This window comes from Schistocerca serialis, chromosome 12 (genome assembly GCF_023864345.2).
Source record: "Schistocerca serialis cubense isolate TAMUIC-IGC-003099 chromosome 12, iqSchSeri2.2, whole genome shotgun sequence".
Taxonomy (NCBI): domain Eukaryota; kingdom Metazoa; phylum Arthropoda; class Insecta; order Orthoptera; family Acrididae; genus Schistocerca; species Schistocerca serialis.
Genome location: NC_064649.1, coordinates 92,754,210 through 92,779,701, shown reverse-complemented (window position 1 = coordinate 92,779,701; position 25,492 = coordinate 92,754,210). Strand labels below are relative to the sequence as shown.

The window sequence follows — 25,492 nt, the reverse complement described above, 5'->3', positions numbered from 1 at the left end:
TCGATGATGTCATGCTGGGACGGGTATGGCAAGAATTCGATTACCGTATTGACATCCGCTGGGTCACTCATGGTTCGCATATCAAATGTTTGTAAAAAAAAAAAAAAAAAACTTTCAGAGTTTCTCTTCAAAATGTGATATGTATGGTATCTGTACAATGTTTAGTTCTTGTGCAATAAATAATTGAAAATGTTCACAGACTATGTACACCCTGTATAATAAGTGAAACTGACAACTAAGAAATAGGAATGATGGAAGTCTATATTGCTATTTACTATTCTCTTTGCTGTTTAAAATTTTGGGACCCACAATAAAGTGCAGTTATTTTGATACTGTATTATGTACAAATAATCCCTTCCACTCCCCCAACCTCCCAACTGTGCAGATGAAACTGAACTAACACTTGTATATCTGGAATGAGAAGAAACTTCTGCTTTTAAATTCAGTGGTATACTTCCACTTAAAAGCGTGTATAAATTATTTTATTTCTATTAATTTACATTAAAGCAATGTTAAATGTAACATTCTATATGCAATAGGGCCACTAGGGAAATGGTTTGCATTAAATCTCATGATAATAGAATTACTTGTCACATGTAAAGTACACAAAAATTTGGTAATTGACAAATGGATCAATGATTGCACAGTTTGTTTTGTAATAATTGTATAAATTAAGTTACTCAATTTTTTTTGCAGCCATACTGTTGTTCAACACCCTGGTAGTAGTGATCTTTACTAGTCCCTCTCTAGTCACTCAGCCATCTACAGTATAGGAAATTAAGTTGTGAGGGTGTGATTCAGACTTGGATAACTCAGCTGGTTGAGACTGTGTCAATGAGTAATGGAGGTTCCATGTTACTGGTCCCCCACACAGTTTTAATGTGCCAGGAAGTTTCAAAGGCTTTCTTTGCTGGTAACACTGTAATGCTATCAGAGATGGTGACAGACTTGGAAGATTAGCAGCTGAAGGGAATCAATAAGCCTTGAAGCAGTGTAAGTCAACAATTGGGCAGCCATCTTTGCACTAACACAGCTTCCTCTCCTGTGATGCAACAACTGGCCATTTGTCAAAAACTACGGAACAAGGATAACTGTTGCAAATTGCCAAACTGATAGTACAACTTTAAGCTATTTTATTTCACTTTTGAGGTATTCACTTCACCCTTATAGGTACTGGTAGTTACGGAGGGAGTTAGTCAGCAGAGCTCGAGACCTCAAGGTGCAAGTGGCGTGGCATACTTACCCTTGAGGTTGATGTGGCAGGTGTCCCCGGCGTACCACTGGAAGCATTCGCACTGCACCTGGTCGTCCCCACGTGCGTGGCACGTGCCGTGGAAGTGACACCGCTCACAACCAATCAGCTCAGCTGTAACACAAGCCAAACACCTCAGCTCACTGTAACAAGCATTTAATGTTGTTATTGTTGTTGACTCTATAGTAGGCCTCTATATCTCTGCGTAGCTACTGCAACTGACAGCCACTTGAAACTCCTTGCTTTATTAATCTCCTGGTTCCCCAATAAAATTTTTGCCCCATACATTTTTCTCCATTACCTAATTGATGATTCCTTGATGCTTCAGGATGTGTCTTACCAACAAATCCCTTTGTTCAGTTAAGTTGTGCCATAAATTTCTCTTTCCCAACTCTGGTCAGTACCACCTCATTAATTATTCACTTTACCCCTCTTATCTTCAGCATTATTCTGTAGCACCACATTTCCAAAGCTTCTATCTCTCTTCTTGTCTGAACTGCTTATTGTCCACATTTCACTTCCGTACAAAGCTACACTCCAGACAAATACCTTTAGAAAAGATTTCCTAATGCTTAAATTGATATTAGATGTTAACAAATTCCTCTTATCAAGAATTTTTGTTTGCTTGCCATTGTCAGTGTATATTTTATATCCTCTGTACTTTGATCATAATCAGTTACTTTACTGCCCAAAGAGCAGAACCCAGCTACTACTATGTGTCTCATTTCCAAATCTAATTCTCCCAGCATTACCTGATTTCATTCCATTAGTCTTGTTTTACTTCTGTTGATTTTCATTTTATAGTCTCTTTTCTGACCATTATCCATTACTGTTCAACTGCTCATTCAAGTACTTTGGCATCTGTGACAGAATTAAACTGTTGTTGTCCAACCTCACAGTTTTTATTTGTTTTGAATTCTTCTGTAAATGCAATACAATGTGGCACTGTTGAAGAAAACGTTAGGAGTGTAACCATGCAATCGTTACCTAGTGTATGGCAGACACGGATACAGAATTCAATTCAGTCAAGAGGACAGAGCACAGTTTCTCAGAGAATTCCTGCACCTCCTCCCCCCCCCCCCCCCCCCCCACACCACCACCCCACCCTCCTTCCCGCCCTCCCACCCCACAAAATTTAATTTGCCTTCTCCCACACATTTAACATACCACAGATTTTAATAATAAACTGCCCCTTCTCCACTCCCCTATCCATCTTCCCTTTCATCTGCAACCACTTTATGGGCTGCTGTGAGTGGAGATGGTGGGAATGGAGGGATGGGGAGAGATGTAAGGAAAAATAGCCCTGCCTCTTTCTTACAGTGCAAGCACCACACTGTAATCAACTCTGCATTCATTATGCCTAATGCTGTGCTCTGTTATATTGTATTATTTAGTTTTTAAGTCACATTCTATACTGGCCTGAAGTCATACAAGTTCCAACAACTCCTTCACTCCTAGGAAAATACCAAGTTCATTGTGCATCCAGTATAGATTTAAACTCTTACTGACCTGAACAGAGCCTGCCTGGGAACAGCGGGTTCTCGGAGAGGTCGGCAAAGCCCTCATGGCAGCTGCACGTGTACGTGCCCCGGAGGTTGAAGCAGTGTGCATTCTCCGAGCAGTCATGGTACTGCCTGCTTGTGCACTCGTCGAAATCTGAAAACATCCACTTGGGTCATTTGATGTACAGCACCAGAACAGCCTACACACAAGATAGAACTCTTCTTGACCATAATCTAATAATAGTCTTAGATTTCATATAGGAGTAGACGATATACAATGATTAGTGATTTACTTGATACATTCTATCTTATTGTACATTTGTGATTGTGTTTATTCCTTTCACATTTATTAATCATTAACTAACACTGTTCGGAATAACAGAATGCCCTCTAAATAATGAAGGTGGATGTATTTCATTTGCAAGATTATACAACTGGATAATTTGTGTATACACATCTGCATTCTGTTGACACTGTAATTTCAAATCCAGATAGATAATAATTTACTCCTGTAATACAGTTTTTCTGTGAAAGATACAAAAATTACCAAATAGAAAGTTCCAGAAAGACACTGCATAAAACTGAAATCAATTATTAAAAGTGTTTGTACATCAGTAGTTGAAAACTTTTAACATAATTTACAAGATTCATATCAAATGAAGTACCTTTAGCACTGAAACCTCTGTCAGCATTAGTAATCAGAACAACTAAGGACCTTGGCAGGAACTTGCATATTTCAAAGGCAACTGTTCAAAATTTTATGAAATTCTGTGCAAAAAAGAAACTGTGTAAGAAAATCAACAGTGTTAAACATTTACTTCATTACTATAAAACTTACTGTTACACTTAAGTTTTTGTGAACATGTAATTTTTCATTATAACTTTTCAAAAGTATTAATACAAATAATGAACTGATCATGACTGACTGTTACTTTCCCAATACAAGGACAGAATGCCAAGTACTTAGCTGGTATGTCAGTTGTTAAAGTATAAAGTATATGGTACACAAGTTGTTGTAATGTTTCAAACAAAGGAATGTACAAATTATTTAACCCGTCTGTGGAAAGTGAATGAATATTTCTTTGAAGACTGGGACAATAAAAGATAACATTGACTAAAAGGCAGTGTTTCATTCCATAGTTTGAAAATATGGCATGGACCTCTCACTAAAACTAGACATTAAGCCAATTTCAACAATTATGTATGCTTTAAAATTAAACATTTATCTCTTGTCATAGCATAATATCATTACTTCAGTTACCCTGCAGCACTGTTGCAGTTAAGTATGTGACTGTAGGCAGGAGGAGCTATATTTGATCAGTTAGAAGAGAAACAAAAAGTGGTATATCCACCACAATAGAGGAATACTTAAATGTGAAGGATGTAAACTGCAACTTGTAAATATATCTTTTGAAGTATCAACCACATAAAATGTAGTGTAAGCTCATAATTTAACATAGCACAGGAGAGCATATTTATCTGTATCAACAATACAGTCAGTAATTGGTATCGTTGAAAAAGCAGGAATATAAGTGTGGCAACTAGCTGTGTGCTCCAGGAACAGTTCTGACCCAACTTCATTTTGACTGCTATTCAGGCTCTTTTGCCGACCGTTGTCACAGTCTGACACGTTTGGTTTAATGCTTTAATTTCTCTCTGTAGTATGTTTAGTATGACATTCATAAGAAAGTTGCTTTGCTTTTAAATAGTTCTTAAACACCTCTTAAGTTGCACAAGGATATGAAACTATGTAATGAAAAGTGTTACTAAAAATTGCAAATGTTATTGTATCACTGTGTTTCTATTCTTAATCAACTTATGAGTCCTTAATATCTAACTGATAAATACTAGAAGTCCTCTTGCTGTGACACCTTCTAAAATCAGTCTACATATTATAAAGGAAAAGGTATGTATTTTATGTATGTACGTATAGATGTATTAAACCGGGGACCTAGAAATGATGGACAGGCTTCGTCCCACCCAGCCCTCAGTGGTTCATAACCCCACAGTAGGCCACAGCAGTCCACCACCCACCCCACCGCCACTCTGAACCCAGGGTTATTGTGTGGTTCGGACCCCAGTAGACTCCCCGGGAACATCTCATACCAGACGAGTGTAACCCCAAATGTTTGCATGGTAGAATAATTATGGTGTACGCATTGTGCAGCAATTGCCGACACAGTAAGGGAAAAGGTTGTGTTACAATATTAACAACATAAAATGCCAAACTCTCCATACAATAGAGTACTCTGCTCGGAAATAAAACTTACCCTCTGCCTCAATGTGCTGTATGCGCTCCTTGTCAGCATAGACGTCGGTGCCTCCCAGGCTGTAGTTGGTGGCTCTTAGTGACTTGCGGAACACCTCCTTCAGTCGCTCCTCGTCAGTATTGTCTGACAGCTGCAACACAATGAACACCACTAGTATCCCACTTCACATATGTGAGTGACATACATTCTGTTACACTGGTACCTGCAGAGCAATCACTTATCTCTGGAGTCCTAACATTTTTTAACCTCAGTGGCCATGTAAAAATAGACTGTATGACCATCCCTGAAAATCACTGTGCATACCTGGAGGAAACTAACACATAGGCATGCCCCTGTTTTAATTATATTGTGTCTCTGGGTCATACAGAGCATCATATACAGTAGGTTCAATATGTTCTGTGACTACCTCAAAATAAAATACAAAATAATTTATTTTTCCACACCTTGGCTGCATTGATTGTATAGGCTCTGGAATACCTTGGCACAGCTTTGAGTGGAATCCTGTTCAGAATCATCGTCACATGCCAATTAATGTGTTCAGCATCCACAGTATTCTTCCACTTCAGAGTATATGAGTCCAGGGAAGAGCATGAACTCCACTGGGACCAAGCGAGGTATTCAAGGACTCTTACCCCTTGTTTTTGGCCAAATGCTAATGCAGAAGTACGCTATTGAGGGCTGGAAAATGAAGTGACAGAACAAATCCACCCCATTGCAAGATTCGTGCACTTGAAACACATTGGCAAATAAATAAATTAATTAATTTTCCTACCCTTGTGCAATAGTTGACAGAAGAGATAACTTTTCACAAGTGTAGTGTTATCAGTTCTGCAGGCAACTCCTACTCTGTAATCAGCATGCAGTTTCAGCTGACTGCCTTTAGTGACCTCTAGCAGCACTCCTGGGATCAGTTATATAGCATACAAGGGATTCTGGTGAATTTATGTTAGTTAATTTTGTGGCCAATAGTAACTGAAAATGTAAACTACCACAGGTGTATAAGTACCATACTGCCACAAGCTAGTACCTAGCATCATACTATGGATACACATGACATGTTTCAAGTAAATTTTTTTCCTCTACAACTTACAAATTAATAAGAGAAATGAATATTTATTTAGAGATAAATGTATGAAACTTTACTATTTGTGTGAAGTTATGAACATAGTTTATTTAGTTATTTACCAGGGAGCTACAGCAATGAGTTACAGTTTTTTAAATGCAAGATTTTCTTCCATAGTGCACAACACAGTGTGCCTTCCAAAAACCTGCAGATGACATGTAAAGTTGCTAAGATCACAGAGTGACAAGTTCCTCAGTGTGATGTTTGAAGTCATTTGGGATTGTTCACTCCCTGGCACCTGCATGTGTCTTTAGATCACCCGCAAAAAGAAATCTGCTATTATAGGTTTCATGTGGACTATCCCTGAGGACCACAGTATCCACACCATCTTTCAGGAAACCTGTTGCTCCGTTCCAGCACATCATCACACACAGAATGTACTGAACACCTCACTTAAATAACCATTCCTCCATCCGAACATCCATCTCAACACAACCAATCATGTGCAGTATGTTCCATCCACCCCTACAACTTTGAATATTGTTAGCTCAGTAGCTAAAATTGACAGATGTTTGATTTAATTTGATTTGTACATGGCTACAGGCTAGGAAATAATAATGCTCTAGTTTAAAAAATATCACTCATAGCTTTAAATATCTGGAAAATAACTAAATAAACAATGGTCATAACCCCACAAAAGAAGTAATCTTTCTTATGTTTATCTATCTAATTAAATATTCCTTTCACATTTTATTCTGTAAGTCACAGAGGAAAAAAGACTTATTTGGAACTCCTTGTATATCTTCAGCATGAACCATCTAAATACTGACTGATTGGTTGCTTCATTAACATGTGAAACAATTGATCTTGTGTGAATTTTCTCGTGTAAAACAATGAATTTTTATGGCTTAAAATTAATTTCTTACACAGTAATGATTTTTTAAAAATCTAATTACATTTGTTTTCTATAGTCTTAGCTACTTATTACTTCTATAAAGACACACCATAAACTTTACTTCATATAATGGATAATGTTTTAATTTAGGTACTCCATTACCACATAAAAACTTTAATTTTCCAAATAATCTTTCAGTTTTGTTGGGAAAGAGTAGATAGTCTCTGTGTCTTTTATATGCTGTGGTAATTTGTTATGTAATATGATGGCATAGTATAATAAACTCCGCTGAGTTCTAACTTTATTGTTTTTATCCAGATGCGAATTGTAGCAATTTCTGATTTTATAATCATGTGCAAAACAATTTTCAGCATAGTGGTCAGTATTCTTTTAACATACAGATGAGCCTGAAAAGGCTCAAAAACTAGTTTATGAAAAATACATGTATTTCAAAAAGTTACTAGAAACAGATATCAGTACATGCATTAAATTAATATAGAGTCACACATCCTACAATATCCATAATGGACAATATTAATTCATCACGTCTTTGGAGGCGTAAATTTTAATTTTTGTCTGCTTAAGACTGGATGGTGGCTGTAGTGTAGGTGACGTGTACTGACTGATCAGATGGACGGAACATAGCTCACCCTGACTTGGAAGGTGACGATGATGCCAGCGCCTGCACTCTCATCGGGTGGCAGGAAGGCTTCCACGGAGACACCGTGGAAGACGTCACGCAGGTCGGACTGCATGACCAGCCGGTCGAGACCCTCAGCGGCGGCACGAGATGTTTCGGCAAAGGTGTCGCTGCCCGTGTCTCCCAGGCCGGGCGAGAAGGTGAGCGGACGGTCACCACGCCGGGCCAGCACCAGCCGCAGCGTGTAAGTATATGTTGCTGCAGGAAGGGAGGCCACTCTTTGGTATCACATCACACACCATGTATTGCAACTAGTCTTTCAGCCCCCCTTCCACCCACTCACTCTCTCTCTCTCTCTCTCTCACACACACACACACACACACACACACACACACACACACACACACACACACACACACCACACACATACACACACACACACAGAGAGAGAGAGAGAGAGAGAGAGAGAGAGAGAGAGAGAGGGGGGGGGGGGCAGGGGGGGGGAGACGGGGCAGTGAAAGAAAAGAATGAGAGATGCACAAACAGGCAAAGATCATGCTACAATCCTTTTCTGAGTGTGGGTATCTATCATATATTTAGTGAAACAACTTGCCCAAGTGACATAAGGCAGTACTGGCTTAGCCTAAAGGGACATCATCATTTATACACCACTAACTAATAAAATGTATGATCATTCAAGCGAACTCCAGGCATTTCTGTGGGTAATTCTGTTGCTAGCACTCTACAGTGTTAATATTCAAACGCACTCCCTACTTTATAGAGCAGTGTATGATGGCTATGAACCAGACTGCTGGATGTGCTCAGTTACTGAAATGGAGTATTTGGCCTCAACATTTTCCATAACTGGTTTTCAGTGCATTACTTTGCTCGTTATGCTCGCATCACTCCCTGGAGTCATGTTAGATAGTGGCTGCTGTTTGTAGTAGTGTTGGACAATCTAAGAATTATTAACTGAAAAATCGATTCAAACAAATCCTCGAGAGCTGATGTCGAGTATTTGAGTACCAAATCTCAGAATGAGACCTCCCGTTTTACGTAGTGATTCAGCTCTTGTCACCAGCATGCGAGGCCAGAACAAGAACACTGTAATATTGTTGGCTAAATGGTACCTACCTAGAAACTTGTCGAATCTGAAGCATGATGTTGGTGTTTTGGAAGACAGTCTTTTCAGATAAACATTGTTGTATGTGGAAACTGTAATGTCATGCATTATGGGAGAAATTCAGCTGGACAGTAACTAGTTCTGAGTCTAATTATGTTTTGCTGCAATTATGAATGACTAGTATTCAAAGTAAGTGTATTGCCTCGCCTAAAAAAATATCTTAATACCCACTGACAACAGCTAAACATCCTATTAATCATTTGTAGTGATCCCCATTGTAGTCCAGGTGAACTGCTATCAATGGAGCTACAACTGTGCAATATCTTCTGCGTGAGGGGCTCAGTTGTAGAGGTGACGAGGTGAGTGAAAGAACATTCATGAGGTGTGGCAGAAGAGTATATGTCCACCTGCAATACTCATGTGAAATGTCTGGCTGTTATGAACAGCACACATACTCATGTTTTCCACAGTGCCATGAGATATGAATATGGTGTGGGTGTGTGTTTCTTTTGTACTCTAGCTTGACAAAGGATTTATTCTGGAAGCCAGCAAATTTTCTCTCTCCTTTGTGTGTGCATGTTGACAACTCAAAGCTTCTGCTATTTGGGAAGAAGTGTCCTTTGTTCCTAAATTATTTAAATCAAAAGATATATTTAAGAAATCAATTTTGGAATACGCATATTTTATAATTCTGTTTATACAACCCTGTATATTTTTTTAACAAATAATTTTCTTAAAACAGAATAAGAAATATTGCCTAGCAAAGAATATACACTAATCCAAAAATGTGTTTTTTATGCAAAATGTAAGATTTGTTTGAGAAACTAACTTCAGAAAGTGGACGTATTTTCCTTCAGTTAGATGAAACTGTTTTCTTTGGAGGTGCATGATACAACATGAAATCCTACATTTCTGATGAAAACACACTAGATAAACATTCAAGAATGGAGGACTTTACAACTGCAGCCACCTATATGGTTTGAATCCTTTCCATTTTCGGAAACAGATGTGATTTAATTCTGTTTAACTCACTGATGTTTTCATGTATCTGAGAGCAATCATGACCACTAGATCTATTCCTAATCAAATGTTTCAGGTGATAATTCCTTCGTAGAGTATAACATAAACTTTGGTTCTCTCATAACAGATGCTTTTGGCCACTACATAAAACTGCTGGAAATGATCTTCCGATTTCCGTATTCTTTCAGTAATTATCCCTAGCTTTATTAACATGTATTGGAAATCAGAACCATCTACATCTACATGGATACTCTGCAAATCACATTTAAGTGCCTGGCAGAGGATTCATTGAACCAGTTTCACAATTCTCTATTATTCCAATGTCGTATAGTGTGCGGAAAGAACGAACACCTATATATTTCCGTACGAGCTCTGATTTCCCTTATTTTATCATAGTGACCGTTTCTCCCTATGTAGGTCAGTGTCAAGAAAATATTTTCGCATTTGGAGGAGAAAATTGGTAATTGGAATTTTGTGAGAAGATTCCATCGCAACGAAAAATGCCTTTCTTTTAATGATGTTCAGCCCAAATTCTGTATCATTTCTGTGACACTCTCTCCCATATTTCACGTTAATACAAAATGTGCTGCCCTTCTTTGAACTTTTTTGATGTACTCCGTCAGTCCTACCTGGTAAGGATCCCACACCATGCAGTAGTATTCTAAAAGAGGATGTACAAGCGTAGTGCAGGCAGTCTCCTTAGTAGATCTGTTACATTTTCTAAGTGTCCTGCCAATAAAATGCAGTCTTTGGTTAGCCTACCCAACAACATTTTTGATGTGTTCCTTCCAATTTAAGTTGTTCGTAATTGTAATACCTAGGTATTTAGTTGAATTTACAGCTTTTAGATTAGACTGATTTATCATGTAACCACAGTTTAAAGAATTCCTTTTAGCAATCATGTGGATGACCTCACACTTTTCGTTATTTAGGGTCAACTGACAATTTTCACTCCATTCGGATATCTTTTCTAAATCGTTTTGCATTCACAGTGTCATAACAGGTTTTACAGGGGATATCTTTCATGAACTAACTGAGCAAAAACTGCCATGAGAGAACTGGTAATATTAACTTTGACACTTTCTTTAGAAAGGCAGTTTGAAGCAATTGAGGGATTTCATACAAAGCACGAGGTCAAAATAGCTCATTTCCGATAACCAAGTTACTTAAAAGATGATGTTTTAATTACAATTAACTAATTATCAATAAAGATATGTTGATAACTCGTGTAATAATTTGCCTGGACAAAATCCAATTTCAGACTTCCAATCATATAATCATTTGCTATACACTGATGAGCCAGAACATTACGACCGCTGGCCTACTATCGGTCTGAGTTTGACTGAGGGCAGATTGTGATGGCCTGGAAGCTCAGCACGAGCATTTTGGAAACTGCATGATTTGTCAGGTATTCAAAGAGTGCTGTAGCGAGTGTGTTCAATACAGGGTGAAACCACCTCCTGACATCATGGGGTTGGGCAGCCACCCATCATTACAGATATTGGATGTCGTAGAATGGACATACTGGTAAAACAGGACAGACAGGGAACCGTGGCGGACTAACATCAGACTCACTGGGCAGAGTACAAGTGTGCCTGAACACCCAATGCACCAAACACTCATAAAAAAGGGCCTCCACAGTTGACAACTTACGCATGTGCCGATGTTAACACCACAAAATTGGCAACGAAGACTGAAATGACTGTCGGCATTGGACTTTGGCCCTTCCTGATACTGATGGTAGGGCACAAATCCATCATCTTCCAGGCGAACATCTCCTTGATATCAGTACTGCAGGATAGAGACAAGCTAGAAGTGGCGCCATTATGTTCTGGGGAAGACTCCCTTGGGTATCCATGAGTTCAGTGGACCTCTTGCAAGGCAACATGATGGCCAAGGAGTATCGTACACTAGTTTCAAACCATGTACACCCCTTCCATGATGATAATGTTCCCCAATGGCCGTGGCATTTTTCAGCAATATAATGCACTGTGTCACACGTAGTGTGATGGAGTGGTCCAAGGAACACAGTGGTGAGTTCCAATTGATGTACTGGCCCCACTCCTATTTGCCAGATCTAAACCCAAATGAACACATATGGGATGTCATTGAATACGATGTCAGAGCTCATCACCCCCCCCCCCCCCCTCCCTTTCCCCTCAATTCATGGGAATTAGGTGACTCGTGTGTGCGGATGTGGTACCAACTCCCTCCAGTGACCTACAGAGGTCTCATTGTTCCCCCAGCATGATGGATCACTACTGTTATCGGTGCCAAAGGTGGAGGTACCAGCTCTTAGTTAGGAGGTCATAATGTTCTGGCTGATCAGTGTACATCCCAATGTTGTTGTTGTTGTGGTCTTCAGTCCTGAGACTGGTTTGATGCAGCTCTCCATGCAACTCTATCCTGTGCAAGTTTCTTCATCTCCCAGTACCTACTGCAACCTACATCCTTCTGAATCTGCTTAGTTTATTCATCTCTTGGTCTCCCTCTATGATTTTTACCTTCCACGCTGCCCTCCAATACTAAATTGGTGATCCCTTGATGCCTCAGAACATGTCCTACCAACCGATACCCTTCTTCTAGTCAAGTTGTGCCACAAACTTCTCTTCTCCCCAATCCTATTCAATACTTCCTCATTAGTTATGTGATCTACCCATATAATCTTCAGCATTCTTCTGTAGCACCACATTTCAGAAGCTTCTATTCTCTTCTTATCCAAACTATTTATCGTCCATGTTTCACTTCCATACGTGGCTACACTCCATACAAATACTTTCAGAAATGACTTCCTGATGCTTAAATCTATACTTGATGTTAACAAATTTCTCTTCTTCAGAAACGCTTTCCTTGCCATTGCCAGTCTACATTCTATATTCTCTCTACATCGACCATCATCAGTTATTTTGTTTCCCAAATAGCAAAACTCCTTTACTACTTTAAGTGTCTCATTTCCTAATCTAATTCCCTCAGCATCACCCAACTTAATTCGACTACATTCCATTATCCTCGTTTTGCTTTTGTTGATGTTCATCTTATATCCTCCTTTCAAGACACTGTCCATTCCGTTCAACTGCTCTTCCAAGTCCTTTGCTGTCTCCGACAGAATTAGAATCTCATCAGCGAACCTCAAAGTTTTTATTTCTTCTCCATGGATTTTAATACCTACTCCAAACTTTTCTTTTGTTTCTTTTACTGCTTGCTCAATATACAGATTGAATAACATTGGGGAGAGGCTAAAACCCTGTCTCACTCCCTTCCCAACCACTGCTCCCCTTTCATGCCCCTCGACTCTTATAACTGCCATCTGGTTTGTGTACAAATTGTAAATAGCCTTTCGCTCCCAGTATTTTACCCCTGCCACCTTCAGAATTCGAAAGAGAGTATTCCAGTCAACATTGTCAAAAGCTTTCTCTAAGTCTACAAATGCTAGAAACGTAGGTTTGCCTTTCCTTAATCTCTCTTCTAAGATAAGTCGTAAGGTCAGTATTGCCTCACGTGTTCCAATATTTCTACAGAATCCAAACTGATCTTCCCCGAGGTCGGCTTCTACCAGTTTTTCCATTTGGCTGTAAAGAATTCGTGTTAGTATTTTGCATCACAATAACATTCAGTTTAATTTTTAATTTGGAATTTTTGTATTGGTGTTTGTTTTTGTATGTTTCTAGCTCTTCAAGCCCCCTTTTAACTTGGCTCAATTCATAAATTATAAACACAACTTGCACACAAGCAGGACCTGAAATCTGAGGGACTCCAAATGTCATCTGGTCAGCAGCATAACTTAAAAGTATACGAAACTTGATTTTATTTGTAAGACATGACATAATTATAATACAGGGCTTGTCTGATGCCATTAAAATGAAGTTACAAACCACCAAAATAAAAAGAGTTGCATCAGCTGAAGGGCGACAGTTGTCAAGAGTCTTGGGAGAATATCAATGGGGTGTAGCAAGCAGGAGCTCTGACAGTTAAGGTGTGCATGTTTTTCAAGACGGCACTGCACTGTTCTTGCCAAGTGTGAGTGTGGCAACAATAATGCAATGGCATATTTTGGTGCATTTCACTTGTGTTTTTTTTTTACCATACAATTATCAACAAACATTACTCAAAGTTTTGTAAAGTTAAGACTGTGTCAAACAAAAAATCGACAAGTGGTCTGCCAAGTCTGGGCACCCGATGACCTCGAGATAAGATTTTCCACAGGAGCTGTGCATTTGGGATTCTGAATTATTAGTGGTAGCTCATACTAATGTAATTTGAAATAAACACAGTTGGATCTCACAAAGTCCTCCTCTAAGCTCTCGGTGCTAGCCATCTCTAGTCAGTGGTACTCACGCTTGCAGGGTCGGTCCGGGAAGATCCTGGCGAACCCGGGCCGGCAGAGGCAGCGTGGGCGGCCATCTGCAGCCCTCTGGCACACCTCGTTGCGTGCCGCACTGCACTCGGGCCGGCAAGACGAGGACGTCGAAGTGCTGCCACCGCCCACACCGGCCGTCAGCAGCACGTTGCCGCTCGCACCGTCTGCATCCTGCCGCGAGCCCTGCTCGTCCTCCTTGTCCACCTGTCCGTATCCACACATTGGAGTTGTACATCACCCAAGGTGATCACAAGTCAGCTTGAAAGTCGCCAAACACTAGGTCAGAAGTTGGTACAATAGGCACGTAGACATGCCGGTTTCCATCCTGTCGAAGTCTGATATTACAGTGTAGCCTTTGCGGAGTCTGAGAAATTGTGCTTTGGATTGAATTTCTCTATCTGAAAGTATTTCTTAATTTGCTAGAAATTGTCACTATCAGCATTTATAACGTACGGCTAGTGATGTCTGCTGCCAATGGATGGACAGCAAAAGAAATATACAGAGAAATGAAAGTTGTACTGAGTGCACATAGTAAGTAAAAAAGTTTTTAAAATGAAGGATTTCGATTTGTGGCAGAGAGACATTGACTTTAACAAAAGAAAAATTTGAAAATTAAGGATTGTGTTGCAACCTGTGGAGAGATACATGTTGGAAATTAGTAAGAGAAATGGGAAAACTAATGCATCAGGTAAAGACTGGAATGGATGACATAGTTATGATTGAAAAAAAAGTAGATGGTCACAGGAATTTCTTGGCAGGTTTCCAAGAACCTACTGGAAGCTGAGTAAATGACACTAGTAAAGGTGGAAGACTAGCATGAATGCATTTAGCTGTGGACTGCAATGCACATTGTAGTTTAGACGAGGTCATTGGCCAGTATGGGGTGTCAAAAAGCTGATTGTGATGTTGGTGACCTATCAAATATTGGAGTCTACTGACATCGTGATGATAGTGCTTAATCTTAGTCAGGGTGACAGCCTACAATCATTACAACCAAAGACTTCACTGACCACTGTGAGAGGGTGTAAGGAGCCATGAGATGGGAGGAACCCCAGACATCATGAGGCTACTTGGCTATCAATCAGCATTCTATATGTAATTGTTTCTGACGCTTTTTTTGGTAGTGCTTGGACTCTAGCATGACTTCTTTGGTAGATCTTCTGGCTGGTCATACATCTCTTTTACAATGTCAAGGCTCTGATTATCTTTGGACGCTTGCTCTTACCATATTTTGCTGTTGTGCAAAGAGAAGTGAAATAAATCACTTTTGTTTCAACATCCAGTTGTTATACATATAAATTGTTATTTTAAAATAATTTATATGTTATACATATAAATTATTATTTTAAAACAATTTATATGTTTATTAATTGCAACAGAGTCCCTTTTATTTCTACTCCTCAGAAAGTTTAATTTTACCTCCAGGAGTAATTACTGCCACATTGGGAATCACTACGCTGTGGGACATGAACAGCAGGGACCAACAGCTACCCACACATCAGTGGCAGTACTGTGGCCCGTGCACCAACGGACCAGAAGCTGCCGTAACTCAAACAGGTGAGCTGCACAGTCAGACTGACAGCACACTGAGACACATGCCCAGCTACGATCAGCATACGCAGACCAGAAATTGACTGGAGCTAATCGTACATGGGGTATCACTCCATGTGTCCCTTATTTGGACTCACACTCCAGCTCCATAAGTCACTTCCAGTGCAATGAGCAACCTCTGAACGACTCTGCCATGACATCATTCACTACAATGGGATGCCTCACCCCTCTGCAGGTTGCCCAGGGACCGGACTTAGTCCACTTAATGGTGCCATGCTGGGATGCCTCAGTATACTCTAATTCACTACTTCTTCAACACTCTGATAGTGCCAGACATAGTACTGGTTGTATTTCCACAAATTTAGACAATCCATACAGTTCTGTCCTCAGGACTTCATCAGCGAAGTACGAACCAGAGAAATTCCGAGGGTGGCGATTCTGTTACAACTTTCTGTACTTTAACATCTGCCTGAGACTCCAGACTTTAACTATTGCTTGCTATTTCAGAACTTAACTTGTTCAAATAACTGGGAAACTTTATGTTACACTCCAGAATTTAATTTGGTCAAACTTATGAACTTTCAACTTTGTGGAACTCTTTAAGTTATTTTTGTTGTGGATCACTCACTTCGAGAAACCCAAATTCGTTTGTGTGACATTTATGTTGCAATGGGACATACTATATCGCTACAGTGAGTATCAATTTTTATGTGCCACATGAATCATTTATGTGCTGCATTCTCCTTTTGAGACAGGATGTAAGACTTACTGCTAACAATGCTTTTTCTCTTGTCATTTTGAGGGACTTAATAGTGATGAGCCAAAACGTGATAAGCACTGCCCACTGTGAGAGTGAATGCTGCCCCTTGGCATTGCAGCCAAGTAATGGAGTAAAGACAAAGACGGATGCAGAATCATTGCAGTAATGATATGAGCCAAAAAATACTGACAGAAATGATTTTAACAAAGGCCAAATTGTTATGGCTCAGTGCCTGGAAAAAGAGCATCTCTGAAGGGCAAAGCTGGTCAACTGTCGGTGTGCTACTGTCATGAATATCTACGGGAAGTGGTTGAAGGATGGTGAAACCACCAGTAGACACTAAGGTGTCTAACATCCTCCCTCCATCACAGAATGAGGATGTCACAGGCTTGCCCACTCTGCAACACAGAATGGGGACGATCTGCAGATCTGATGATAGAGTGCAAGTGTTTCATTGCACACCATTCTGTGCACATTGTTGAACATGCTGCTATGCAGCAGATGACCCCTACATATTCCACTGTCGACCTAGTGACATTGTCACTTACAACACTAGTGGGCAAGGAATCATAGAAACTGAGCCACAGACCAGTGGAAATATGCAGCTTTGCCAAGTGAATCGAGATTCTCGTTAAACCAGATCAACAGTCATGTCCAGGTACGCTGTCATCCAGCTAACAGCTGCTCGAAAAGTGCCACAGATGCAGACTGGTGGGGGACATTTATGTAGGCTTCCACGAGATCCGTGGTGGTAATCAAAGGCACTGTGACAGATGTGGCCTGTATGTGGAACACCTGCATCCCTTTACGTTTGATACCTTCCCTGAAGGCAAAGTTGGTATTGACATCTGCACCACCAAAGCTGCCCAATCTGAACCCAATGGAACATATCAGGGGATGCTATCGGGCACTATCTCTGTGTCCACAACCCAGTATCGTGTACAGTGAAACCCCACTTTTACACTTTACAAGGAACTTAAAAAAAAATTGGTTTAAACCGCGGGAAAATGTAAAATGTGGGAAATAATGCTTTAAGCCGTAAAAGTTGCGTATAGGATACCCTCTTGCACCTTATGTACGATATATGTACATAACAGGCATCAACAGTCTTCTCAGGGACTTTTTTCTGTCTAATGAAGGTTTATTACCTAATAAAAATTGCTGATGTAATTGGAACTGATAACTGTCTGATAAGTACGAACGTTTGACTCAATTTCATGTCATAATCGATGTTTTTGAAAGCCTGCAGATGTAATTTCACACACACACACACACACACTAAAACATTTGAGTTTTGAGCAACGCAAAGTGAATGACGGTGTCAACTAGCACTCCACGTGGCCATACGCCAAAACGTGCTAAATATGGTTCGACAAAGCTGTCACGATTATCACAACAATTACGAAGCTGCATTTGCACAGTAGAGACGGATTGGAAACGATTGTGATTGGTCATGACATCTTTATTCGAAGTTTCGAACAAACCTAGTTACTCCCGTCAGCCACCACACCATAGAGCTTGGCAGTGGCAGGAGATACGGCATGAATTGTTACAACTTTTACTCGTTTATCAGTTAAAATCAGCTGAGTAGAGTGCCCTGGTGTCAAAGAAACTTAACCACTTAATATTTGTAAACACTACTGGGCGGCCAACATCATGCCAGCATCATATTTTGTTCACAAACATTTTTTTGTAATGCGTAAATCGCGGGAAAATTATAAAGATGTTGACGCAAAATCAGGTGCAAATTAACATTGTGGGCATAGGAAATTTGAAGGGACCAATAAAAAATGTCGTAAACAGTGGGAAAACGTTAATTCCAGGAACATAAAAGTGGGGTTACACTGTAATTTACAAGAATTATGTGACCTGTGCCTAGACATATACCTCGAGAAGACTACAGAGAACTTATCTGCTGCCCAGAATCGCTGCTGTATTGCATTTCATAGATAGACCAACATGTTGTAAAGCAGTTGCTCATAAAATTTTGGCTCATCAATTTATGTTATACTTATGCTTAACATTGTGGAATGGAAAGTGCCTTAATACAGTGTCTACGCAGCAGGCAGCCTTACCTCATACTCAATGATGCCAGGTGGCAGCGGGGCTCCACTGGGAGGAGGCAGCTTGTGGTGCGGATCGGTCACCACCACAAAGAAGGTGTCTCCCGTGCCCTCCGTGCAATCCCCGGGCCTGTCCCCGGCCCCCGCCGGCGGTGGGGGCGGTGAGCCCGCGGTGGTCACTGGTGTCGTCACCGTGGAGACGGCACTGGTGGCGGACACTCCCACTGGGAAGGGCTGCGTAGCACTCACCTGGGTAAACACACGGCCACTCCGTAAGCTCTGATCTCGCACACACTCTTCTCTCATACACTATGCTAGCATGGGGCTCTCGAACCTAGTTTTCATAAACCTATTTCACAATACCACCTTTAGCTGGCTGTATAAGTGCCCTAATACAAAATTTGTAGATTTGGTTCTAGCTGCCATATATCCTCTTTTATAGTCAATAGTTCTGTACTGTTTCCTAATGAACCAAATACGAGTGTACAGAATATAGGACCATCTTTGTGACTGGACTGAAGAGCTGCTGTCAAATAGGACCAGTATGCCGTTCTTAACAGGGAGAAATCATCAGTCATAAAAGTCGCTTCAGGTGCACTGCAAGAGAGTGTCATAAGGTAATTATGTTTCACAGTACTTACATATAACCCAGTGGATAAAGTTGGAAGCTCCATGAGACAGTCAGCTTCTGACTTTGTACACTGGGTTATATGTAAGTATTGTGAAAAATATTACCCTATCACTCTCTTGCAGTATACCTGAAGCAAATTTAATGACTGAAGATTTTTCTCTGTTATGAATGATGTACTGGTTTTATCTGATAGCAGCTCTTCAATCCAGTCACAAAGGTGGTCCAACATTTCGTACACTTGTATTTGGTTCACTAGAAAACAGTATAGAACCATTGATCGTAGAAGAGGAAATATGGCAGATAGAAGCAAATTTGGTCATTGGGAATCGAGGTGTGCCCACAAAACTGCACATACCTGATCTTATAATTATCCTCAGTCATTGTCACCTACTTAGCATCCCATTCCTTTCCTGTTACTGGATACCAGAGTGTTGTTTAAATAGTGGAAAGAAAAATATTAAAAGCCTATCACTGTCAGTTTTGTTTGTTTGCTAAAATAACTGAAATTAATTAACACTGAAGCCTCAATAAGTTAAGTGATCTTCAATAATATTTAGAGGGAAACTCAGTCTTGTAAATTGATTGCAGACAAAGTAAAATAAAGTAACTGAAATTAAAGTCATTCTAGTAATCTCAAATCAAAGAGAAAAATAAATTAAGTTCACACATTTCATATCTGTGTCTATTGTAATAATGCTATTGTGTACTGGCATGGTTTGTATTTTGGCATCGCCAATCTGTTGGAAGCCAATAGCTGCTTATTTAAGCCAGTAAATGTTAATAGTAACTACAATCTAAATATCTTTCCCAAATTAACATATCTGATTATTACTGAGATAAGAAAATTGCTTTTGCAATTCATCTTGTGTTGTGAGAAACATGCCAACCTTTTGTTGGCACACTTAGAGCCGAACTGTTAGGTATTCTTTGCTGTCCATATTATCGATCAGATATTGGACAAACAGTGCCCAATTGGGCTGGTAACCATATTGATTAATTTCTGTATTATTTCCATTACTTTTGTCATGGACTCTTTGAGTCAGGCGGTACCATTTCTTTCTTCTTCTTTTTTTTTTTTTTATGTGCGTGATGGCATTTTTTTAAGAACTAAACGAAATTCAAATAAATAGAAAGTGTGGAGCAGAATAGGTTACTATTTAGAATGACTTGTACATTTCCCTCCACAGACCAGTCAGATTTTCTTTGGAGGCAATAGCCTCATCCAAAGTCAAGCACATTAGGTAAATATGATCACAATCATATTGTTGCATTCATTAATGAGTAAGGGGGGAGATTACAATGAAAAGGCATCTGGACATGATGAGATATCTATACTGTTCTATACAGAATGTGCCAAAGGACTTGCTCATCAAGGAGCCAAAGTACCTGCCTCCAAATCATCTAATGTAGTCCCTCTGCAATGTTCACTTGTAAGCTGGTTGAGATGGAGCTGCATTCACTGGCAGCAGCAATTCCAACCGGTTTTGAAACTGACTGTCATTGATGAGATATGACGCTCATCTGCAGACCCTGTAAGTTAGGGTCTCTTCATGACCACTGAACTAACTCTGTATTACACGGCTGTGAGCGATATACCATCCCTTACGGACACATTATACAGTCCGCATTCAGGTGCCAACAAATCAGGTAACTTAATTCACATAATGGGCACATCCAAACACAATATCTCCTTTTTGTCATATCTCTATGTTGACCATATTAGTGCAATGATTCAATGCAACACATGTGATTTTCAAATTGTCTTTTCATCTTGTTGATACACATGTTCCTGACATATGTTTGCACTTTCTGCTGCTTTAAATATTTACTTTATTGTTGACAGTCAAAAATGTTATATGTGTTTTGAAGTGCTCAGCAAGTTTTTGATTCTGAATGCAGCAAAGAATTTGCATTAAATGTTTCCTGAAAAATGGAATAAAGTGCAGCATCACATTCAGCATGTTGACTGTGGCTTTTGGGGAACCTACTATAAGTAACATTATAGTTTACAAGTGGTATAAATGTCCAGAAGACATTGAAAACAGTGTCCGCTTTGGAGAGCCAAGTACACCAGTTACTGACATCTGTGTAAAACAAGTAAAGAAAATGCTTTAGGGAGGTTGCTGATGATGTCAGCATATGCTGTGGCTCATGCCAAGCAATTTTTTCAGGTGTTTTGGGCGGGAAATGTGTAGCAGCAAAGTTTGTTCCAAATTTGTTGAATTTCGACCAAAAACAACTTGCTATAGACATTGCTCAGTAATGGCTGAATGAAGTTGACAATGATCCAGAACTTCTAAAGAAGGTTATAACAGATGAGAAAACTTGAGTATATGGGTGTGATGTTGAAACGAAGGCCCAATCATCCCAATGGAAACTGCATGAAGAGCCAAGACCAAAACAAAAATTAACAAGTTCCACCATATGTGACAGTTCTTCTCACTGTTGTCTTTGATCATAATCGGTAGTGCATCATGAGTTTCTGCCTTACAGTCATATGGTTAATAAGCAATACTACCTGGGAGTTATGCACCATTTGCATGAAGCAGTCCAAAGAAAATGTCCAGAATTGTGACAAAACCATTGCATCACGATAATGCTGCGGCTTACGTCTCAATGCTTCTTCATGATTTTTTTGGCAATAAAACAAAATAGTTATGTTACCTCAGCCACCATATTCAATGGACATGGCCACTGTGACTTCTTTCTATTCCTGAGGCTGAAGAGAACTGTGAAAGGATGTCATTTTGCCACCACTGATGGGATGAAACAGAATTGCTGAAGGAGCTGAACGCCCTAACTAGGCATAACATGGGGACAAATGTATTACATCTGAGGGGGATTACTTTGAAGTGGACAAAGTTGATGCTAATAAATAAATTAAGATTCTTTAATTAAACCAGAAATTCCCATTACTTTTTGATCACATCTCATACAACCCACTTCACTGCCATGACTTACATCACTGGTAGAATGTCAGAAGGCCACCTGCTAACAGTTCTGTACTATTTATAGCACTCCAAAACAACCAGCACACTCTTTAAAGGAGACTGACTAATATTTTGCATGGTGAGCTTATCACATTTCGAGCCTGACCTGTATAGCTGCGTCGACAAATGTTGTGTATTACAGCCCACTGTGCACTGAAGACCTGCAAAGTCCACATCTCTATACATTACTCCTGTTTGTACACTAACCAACTGATTGGCTATTGAGTTCAGAACCGAGACCCCTGAGAAAGATACAGTGAACGCGAAGGAATAATTAGCAAAGGGTCGGCGAAGGCGGTGGAGTCCCTTACCGTGGTGGTGACGGTGGCGAAGACACTGGTCGGCCGGAGCAGTGTCTGGGTCTCGGTGACCGTGTCCACAACCGTCGACGTCTGCGTCTTGGTGAGCACGACGGTGCGCGTCACTGGTGGCCGTCCTGCCGTGCTCACCACCTGTGTCTCCGTAGTTGTCACCTGCGGAGCATCATCGAATCACCGTCAGCCTTAGCCTCATTACTTCTTTCTGGCTCTGTTGTCTCTATCATTTACAAGCAAAGGGTGTCCCAAACATCTGGGGCCAGATGCTAGAGAACCTTGTTTGCATTCCTATGTTATTCTAGTGGCTGAGAGGCATAACTGGAGATTCCATTTTTAAAGCACACTGTAACAATTTTTCTAAAGGATAGAAGTTGAAGTAATGAATTAAAATTTGTGGCAAGGCTGGGACTTGAACCTAGGTGTCCTGCTTACTAGGCAGATGTGCTACACATTACACCACTGTGGCATTGTGGCGAAACCAGCTGCACAGATTACCCTAGTCTGACGCCCTCCCTAATGCGAACTTCAATTCGTGCCTCAGCCCATTTTGATTTTCCCCTTCTTAAATCATCATTATTGGCCAGCAGACAGATCACAGTCCTGGACCACCTGCCATATTCACTGGATTTGGTCCCAGCCAACTTCTGGTTGTTCACCAAATTGAAGTTGACAATGAACGGACACTGTTGTGACGAAAAAGTAAATCCGAGAAAACTGTTCTGCAGTACTAAATGCAGTTCCCAAAAAGGACTACAGTGAATTTTTTAAAACACTTTTATAATGATTTCACCTGTGTATTGATTCAGGGGAAGACTATTTTGAATAAATACAGCGATTTTGTGAACATGGCTTTTATCTTTCATACTCGACGATCCTAACAGCACTGAGACAAATTATGTATCTCTTAACACTTTACAGAGTGAGCAGTGGAACACTCAGAACCGAAACTGCCTGGAGATATGACAATGTACGCCTTTGCCTGGACAGTTTGGATCACTGGGTGAGAGCAATTTACACACCCACCTTAGAACACTGATCTCACACCTAATGACTGCCTCCTCTTTTTACACCCCAGGAAGTAAATGGTTTTCAAATTATACATTTTCCAATTTTCATTACTAAAGTGACTGGATAATGGTATGAAGGGAGTTTGAAGATGCTTACTACCCAGTACCATAGTTAGTATGTATAAAAATAATTCTACATTTTGTGGTGTACACTGGCTGAGGGCTCTGAACTTGAGGTGCATCTGGTGGTAGGAAGCTAAGCACTACAACCCCAAACTTGTAGCTACAGATTCTTACCGTGAGTGTGTGCGTGTGGGTGACAAAGAGGGTGGACGCGGGTGATGAGCCGAGCACGACCTTCTCCTGGTTGGAGCTGGCCACACCCAGGTCCACTTTGCCACGTGACCCACCCGTCTCGCCCGTCTCCACTTCCTCCTCGTCATCCTCTTCGGCGATGTCATCGAAGTCGTCAAACAGCCCTCCAGTCCCAGTTGTAGGTCTGGGTCTGGGTCTCGGTCTCAGCACGGGTCGCAGTGTCGGAGTTGCTTTCGTCGTCTGCGGTGTCGTCGGCAGCCGGGCAGCTGTCGGCTTGACGAACAACACTGTCTTGGAGCCCGATGTCACCACCACAGACTGCAATAAGATAGCCTGCATTGGTGTGCTGGTGACACTAGTCTAGATCCTTCTGAAGAAAAAGTGGTGGGGAGGGGGGGGGGGGGGGGGGGTGGTGAGGAGCAAGAGATCGGCACTAGGCTACACAGAGACACCACATCAGCTACAAGTGAAAGAGCTATAGTGGGAGTTCGATGGCGTTCCACTGCGTGCCCATCACTGGACACACTTGCTACACTTATTACTTGGGTAATTGTTGATGTGTTTGCATAACAGTTTTTTATGTTGACATAAATGTTTGCTGGCTGTAGAATTGTGTTCTTTTGTAAAACACTTGCCACTTTATGACAGTTCATTTAGTAAGTCTGTGACTGGGTGGTGTATATGAACTCAGTAGATGTAATTGAATGGTTGAAGTCTGTTGAGGGAACCTGGTATGGATGGCATTATGTCTCACCCACAAGTAGAAGAACATCTCCAAGGTTAATGGTCCCCAGTGAAAGAGAATGACTAGCCTATTGTTCGGCAAATTGGAGAAGCTGGAAAGTACGTTTACCTAAGCACTCAGGTACAATAGAATAGGGAACTTCAGACACATAAAAGTTAACAGATATCGTAATGTTCATTACCATGCTTCTGTGGTACTGGGAGTAGTTATGGAGCTGTAGTGGCTCTGGGAACTCCAATTATGCTATTAATGGTTTTGCAAAATGTCACTTTTCTTTTGAAAAGAAATAGTTATGGTTCTGGATGTTGGCTGAATCAAGAAATTGATCTGGAAGACGTACCACAACTCCAGAATAGAAGGAAGTTGTGTTACTGAGTTTGTTGTTATTATTGTTTACAAGATAGACATTTGAAAGAGTAAGAAAGTATAAATTGGCTGTCAGGGTACAGGACTGTGTTGGGGGCACTGGCAGTCAGTGTTAGGCTGGTCTGATAGGTTGGAATGTATATGGGGAATACAGAATGCGGGCAAAAGATTATAGAGGAAGTGCTTAAGAAAGAAGAAGGAATAGGTTGGCAATTCTAGATGAAGCAGCCAAAAAGATGACTGACACAGTCAACACAGCTTAAACTAAACTGCCAAAGGGAGCACACTGTAATCAGGTTATGAGTGGGGTGAAGGTATTTGGTCAGCAGAAGACTGAAGAACCCAAAGTTTTATTTTACTGAGACTAGAGGCTAGAAGTTACTAAGTGTGTTACTGAGACTTAGATAAGCCTTACGCAACAATGTGAGTGAAGGTGCAGTCAGAAATTGGATTCAGTGGTAAATGTATTAAGTTGTTGCTAGACATAAATTGAAGAGCCTCTCATTTGAATTACATTGGCATTTCATTTCTAGTAGTTAGTCTTCTCCTTTTTTAATGTGTTCTGATGGCACTGTGTGTTGTTACTGTGATCCAGTGTTGACAGTTCTCTCTGTGTGTGCTGCAG

General features: G+C 40.5%; 1 protein-coding gene across 1 annotated transcript in view; it reads right to left on the bottom strand.

Moving 5' to 3' along the window:
* The window catches only part of LOC126427962 (uncharacterized), a 184,855-nt gene that overhangs the window by 29,289 nt on the left and 130,074 nt on the right, over positions 1-25,492 (bottom strand). Inside the window, exons 26-33 of the mRNA XM_050089850.1 lie at positions 23,739-24,074; positions 22,429-22,590; positions 18,509-18,745; positions 14,101-14,326; positions 7,633-7,880; positions 5,025-5,154; positions 2,762-2,908; positions 1,244-1,366 (exon numbers count right to left, since the gene is read on the bottom strand). Coding sequence (XP_049945807.1) covers positions 1,244-1,366; positions 2,762-2,908; positions 5,025-5,154; positions 7,633-7,880; positions 14,101-14,326; positions 18,509-18,745; positions 22,429-22,590; positions 23,739-24,074 — 1,609 coding nt within the window. The remainder of the gene's footprint in view (positions 1-1,243; positions 1,367-2,761; positions 2,909-5,024; positions 5,155-7,632; positions 7,881-14,100; positions 14,327-18,508; positions 18,746-22,428; positions 22,591-23,738; positions 24,075-25,492) is intronic.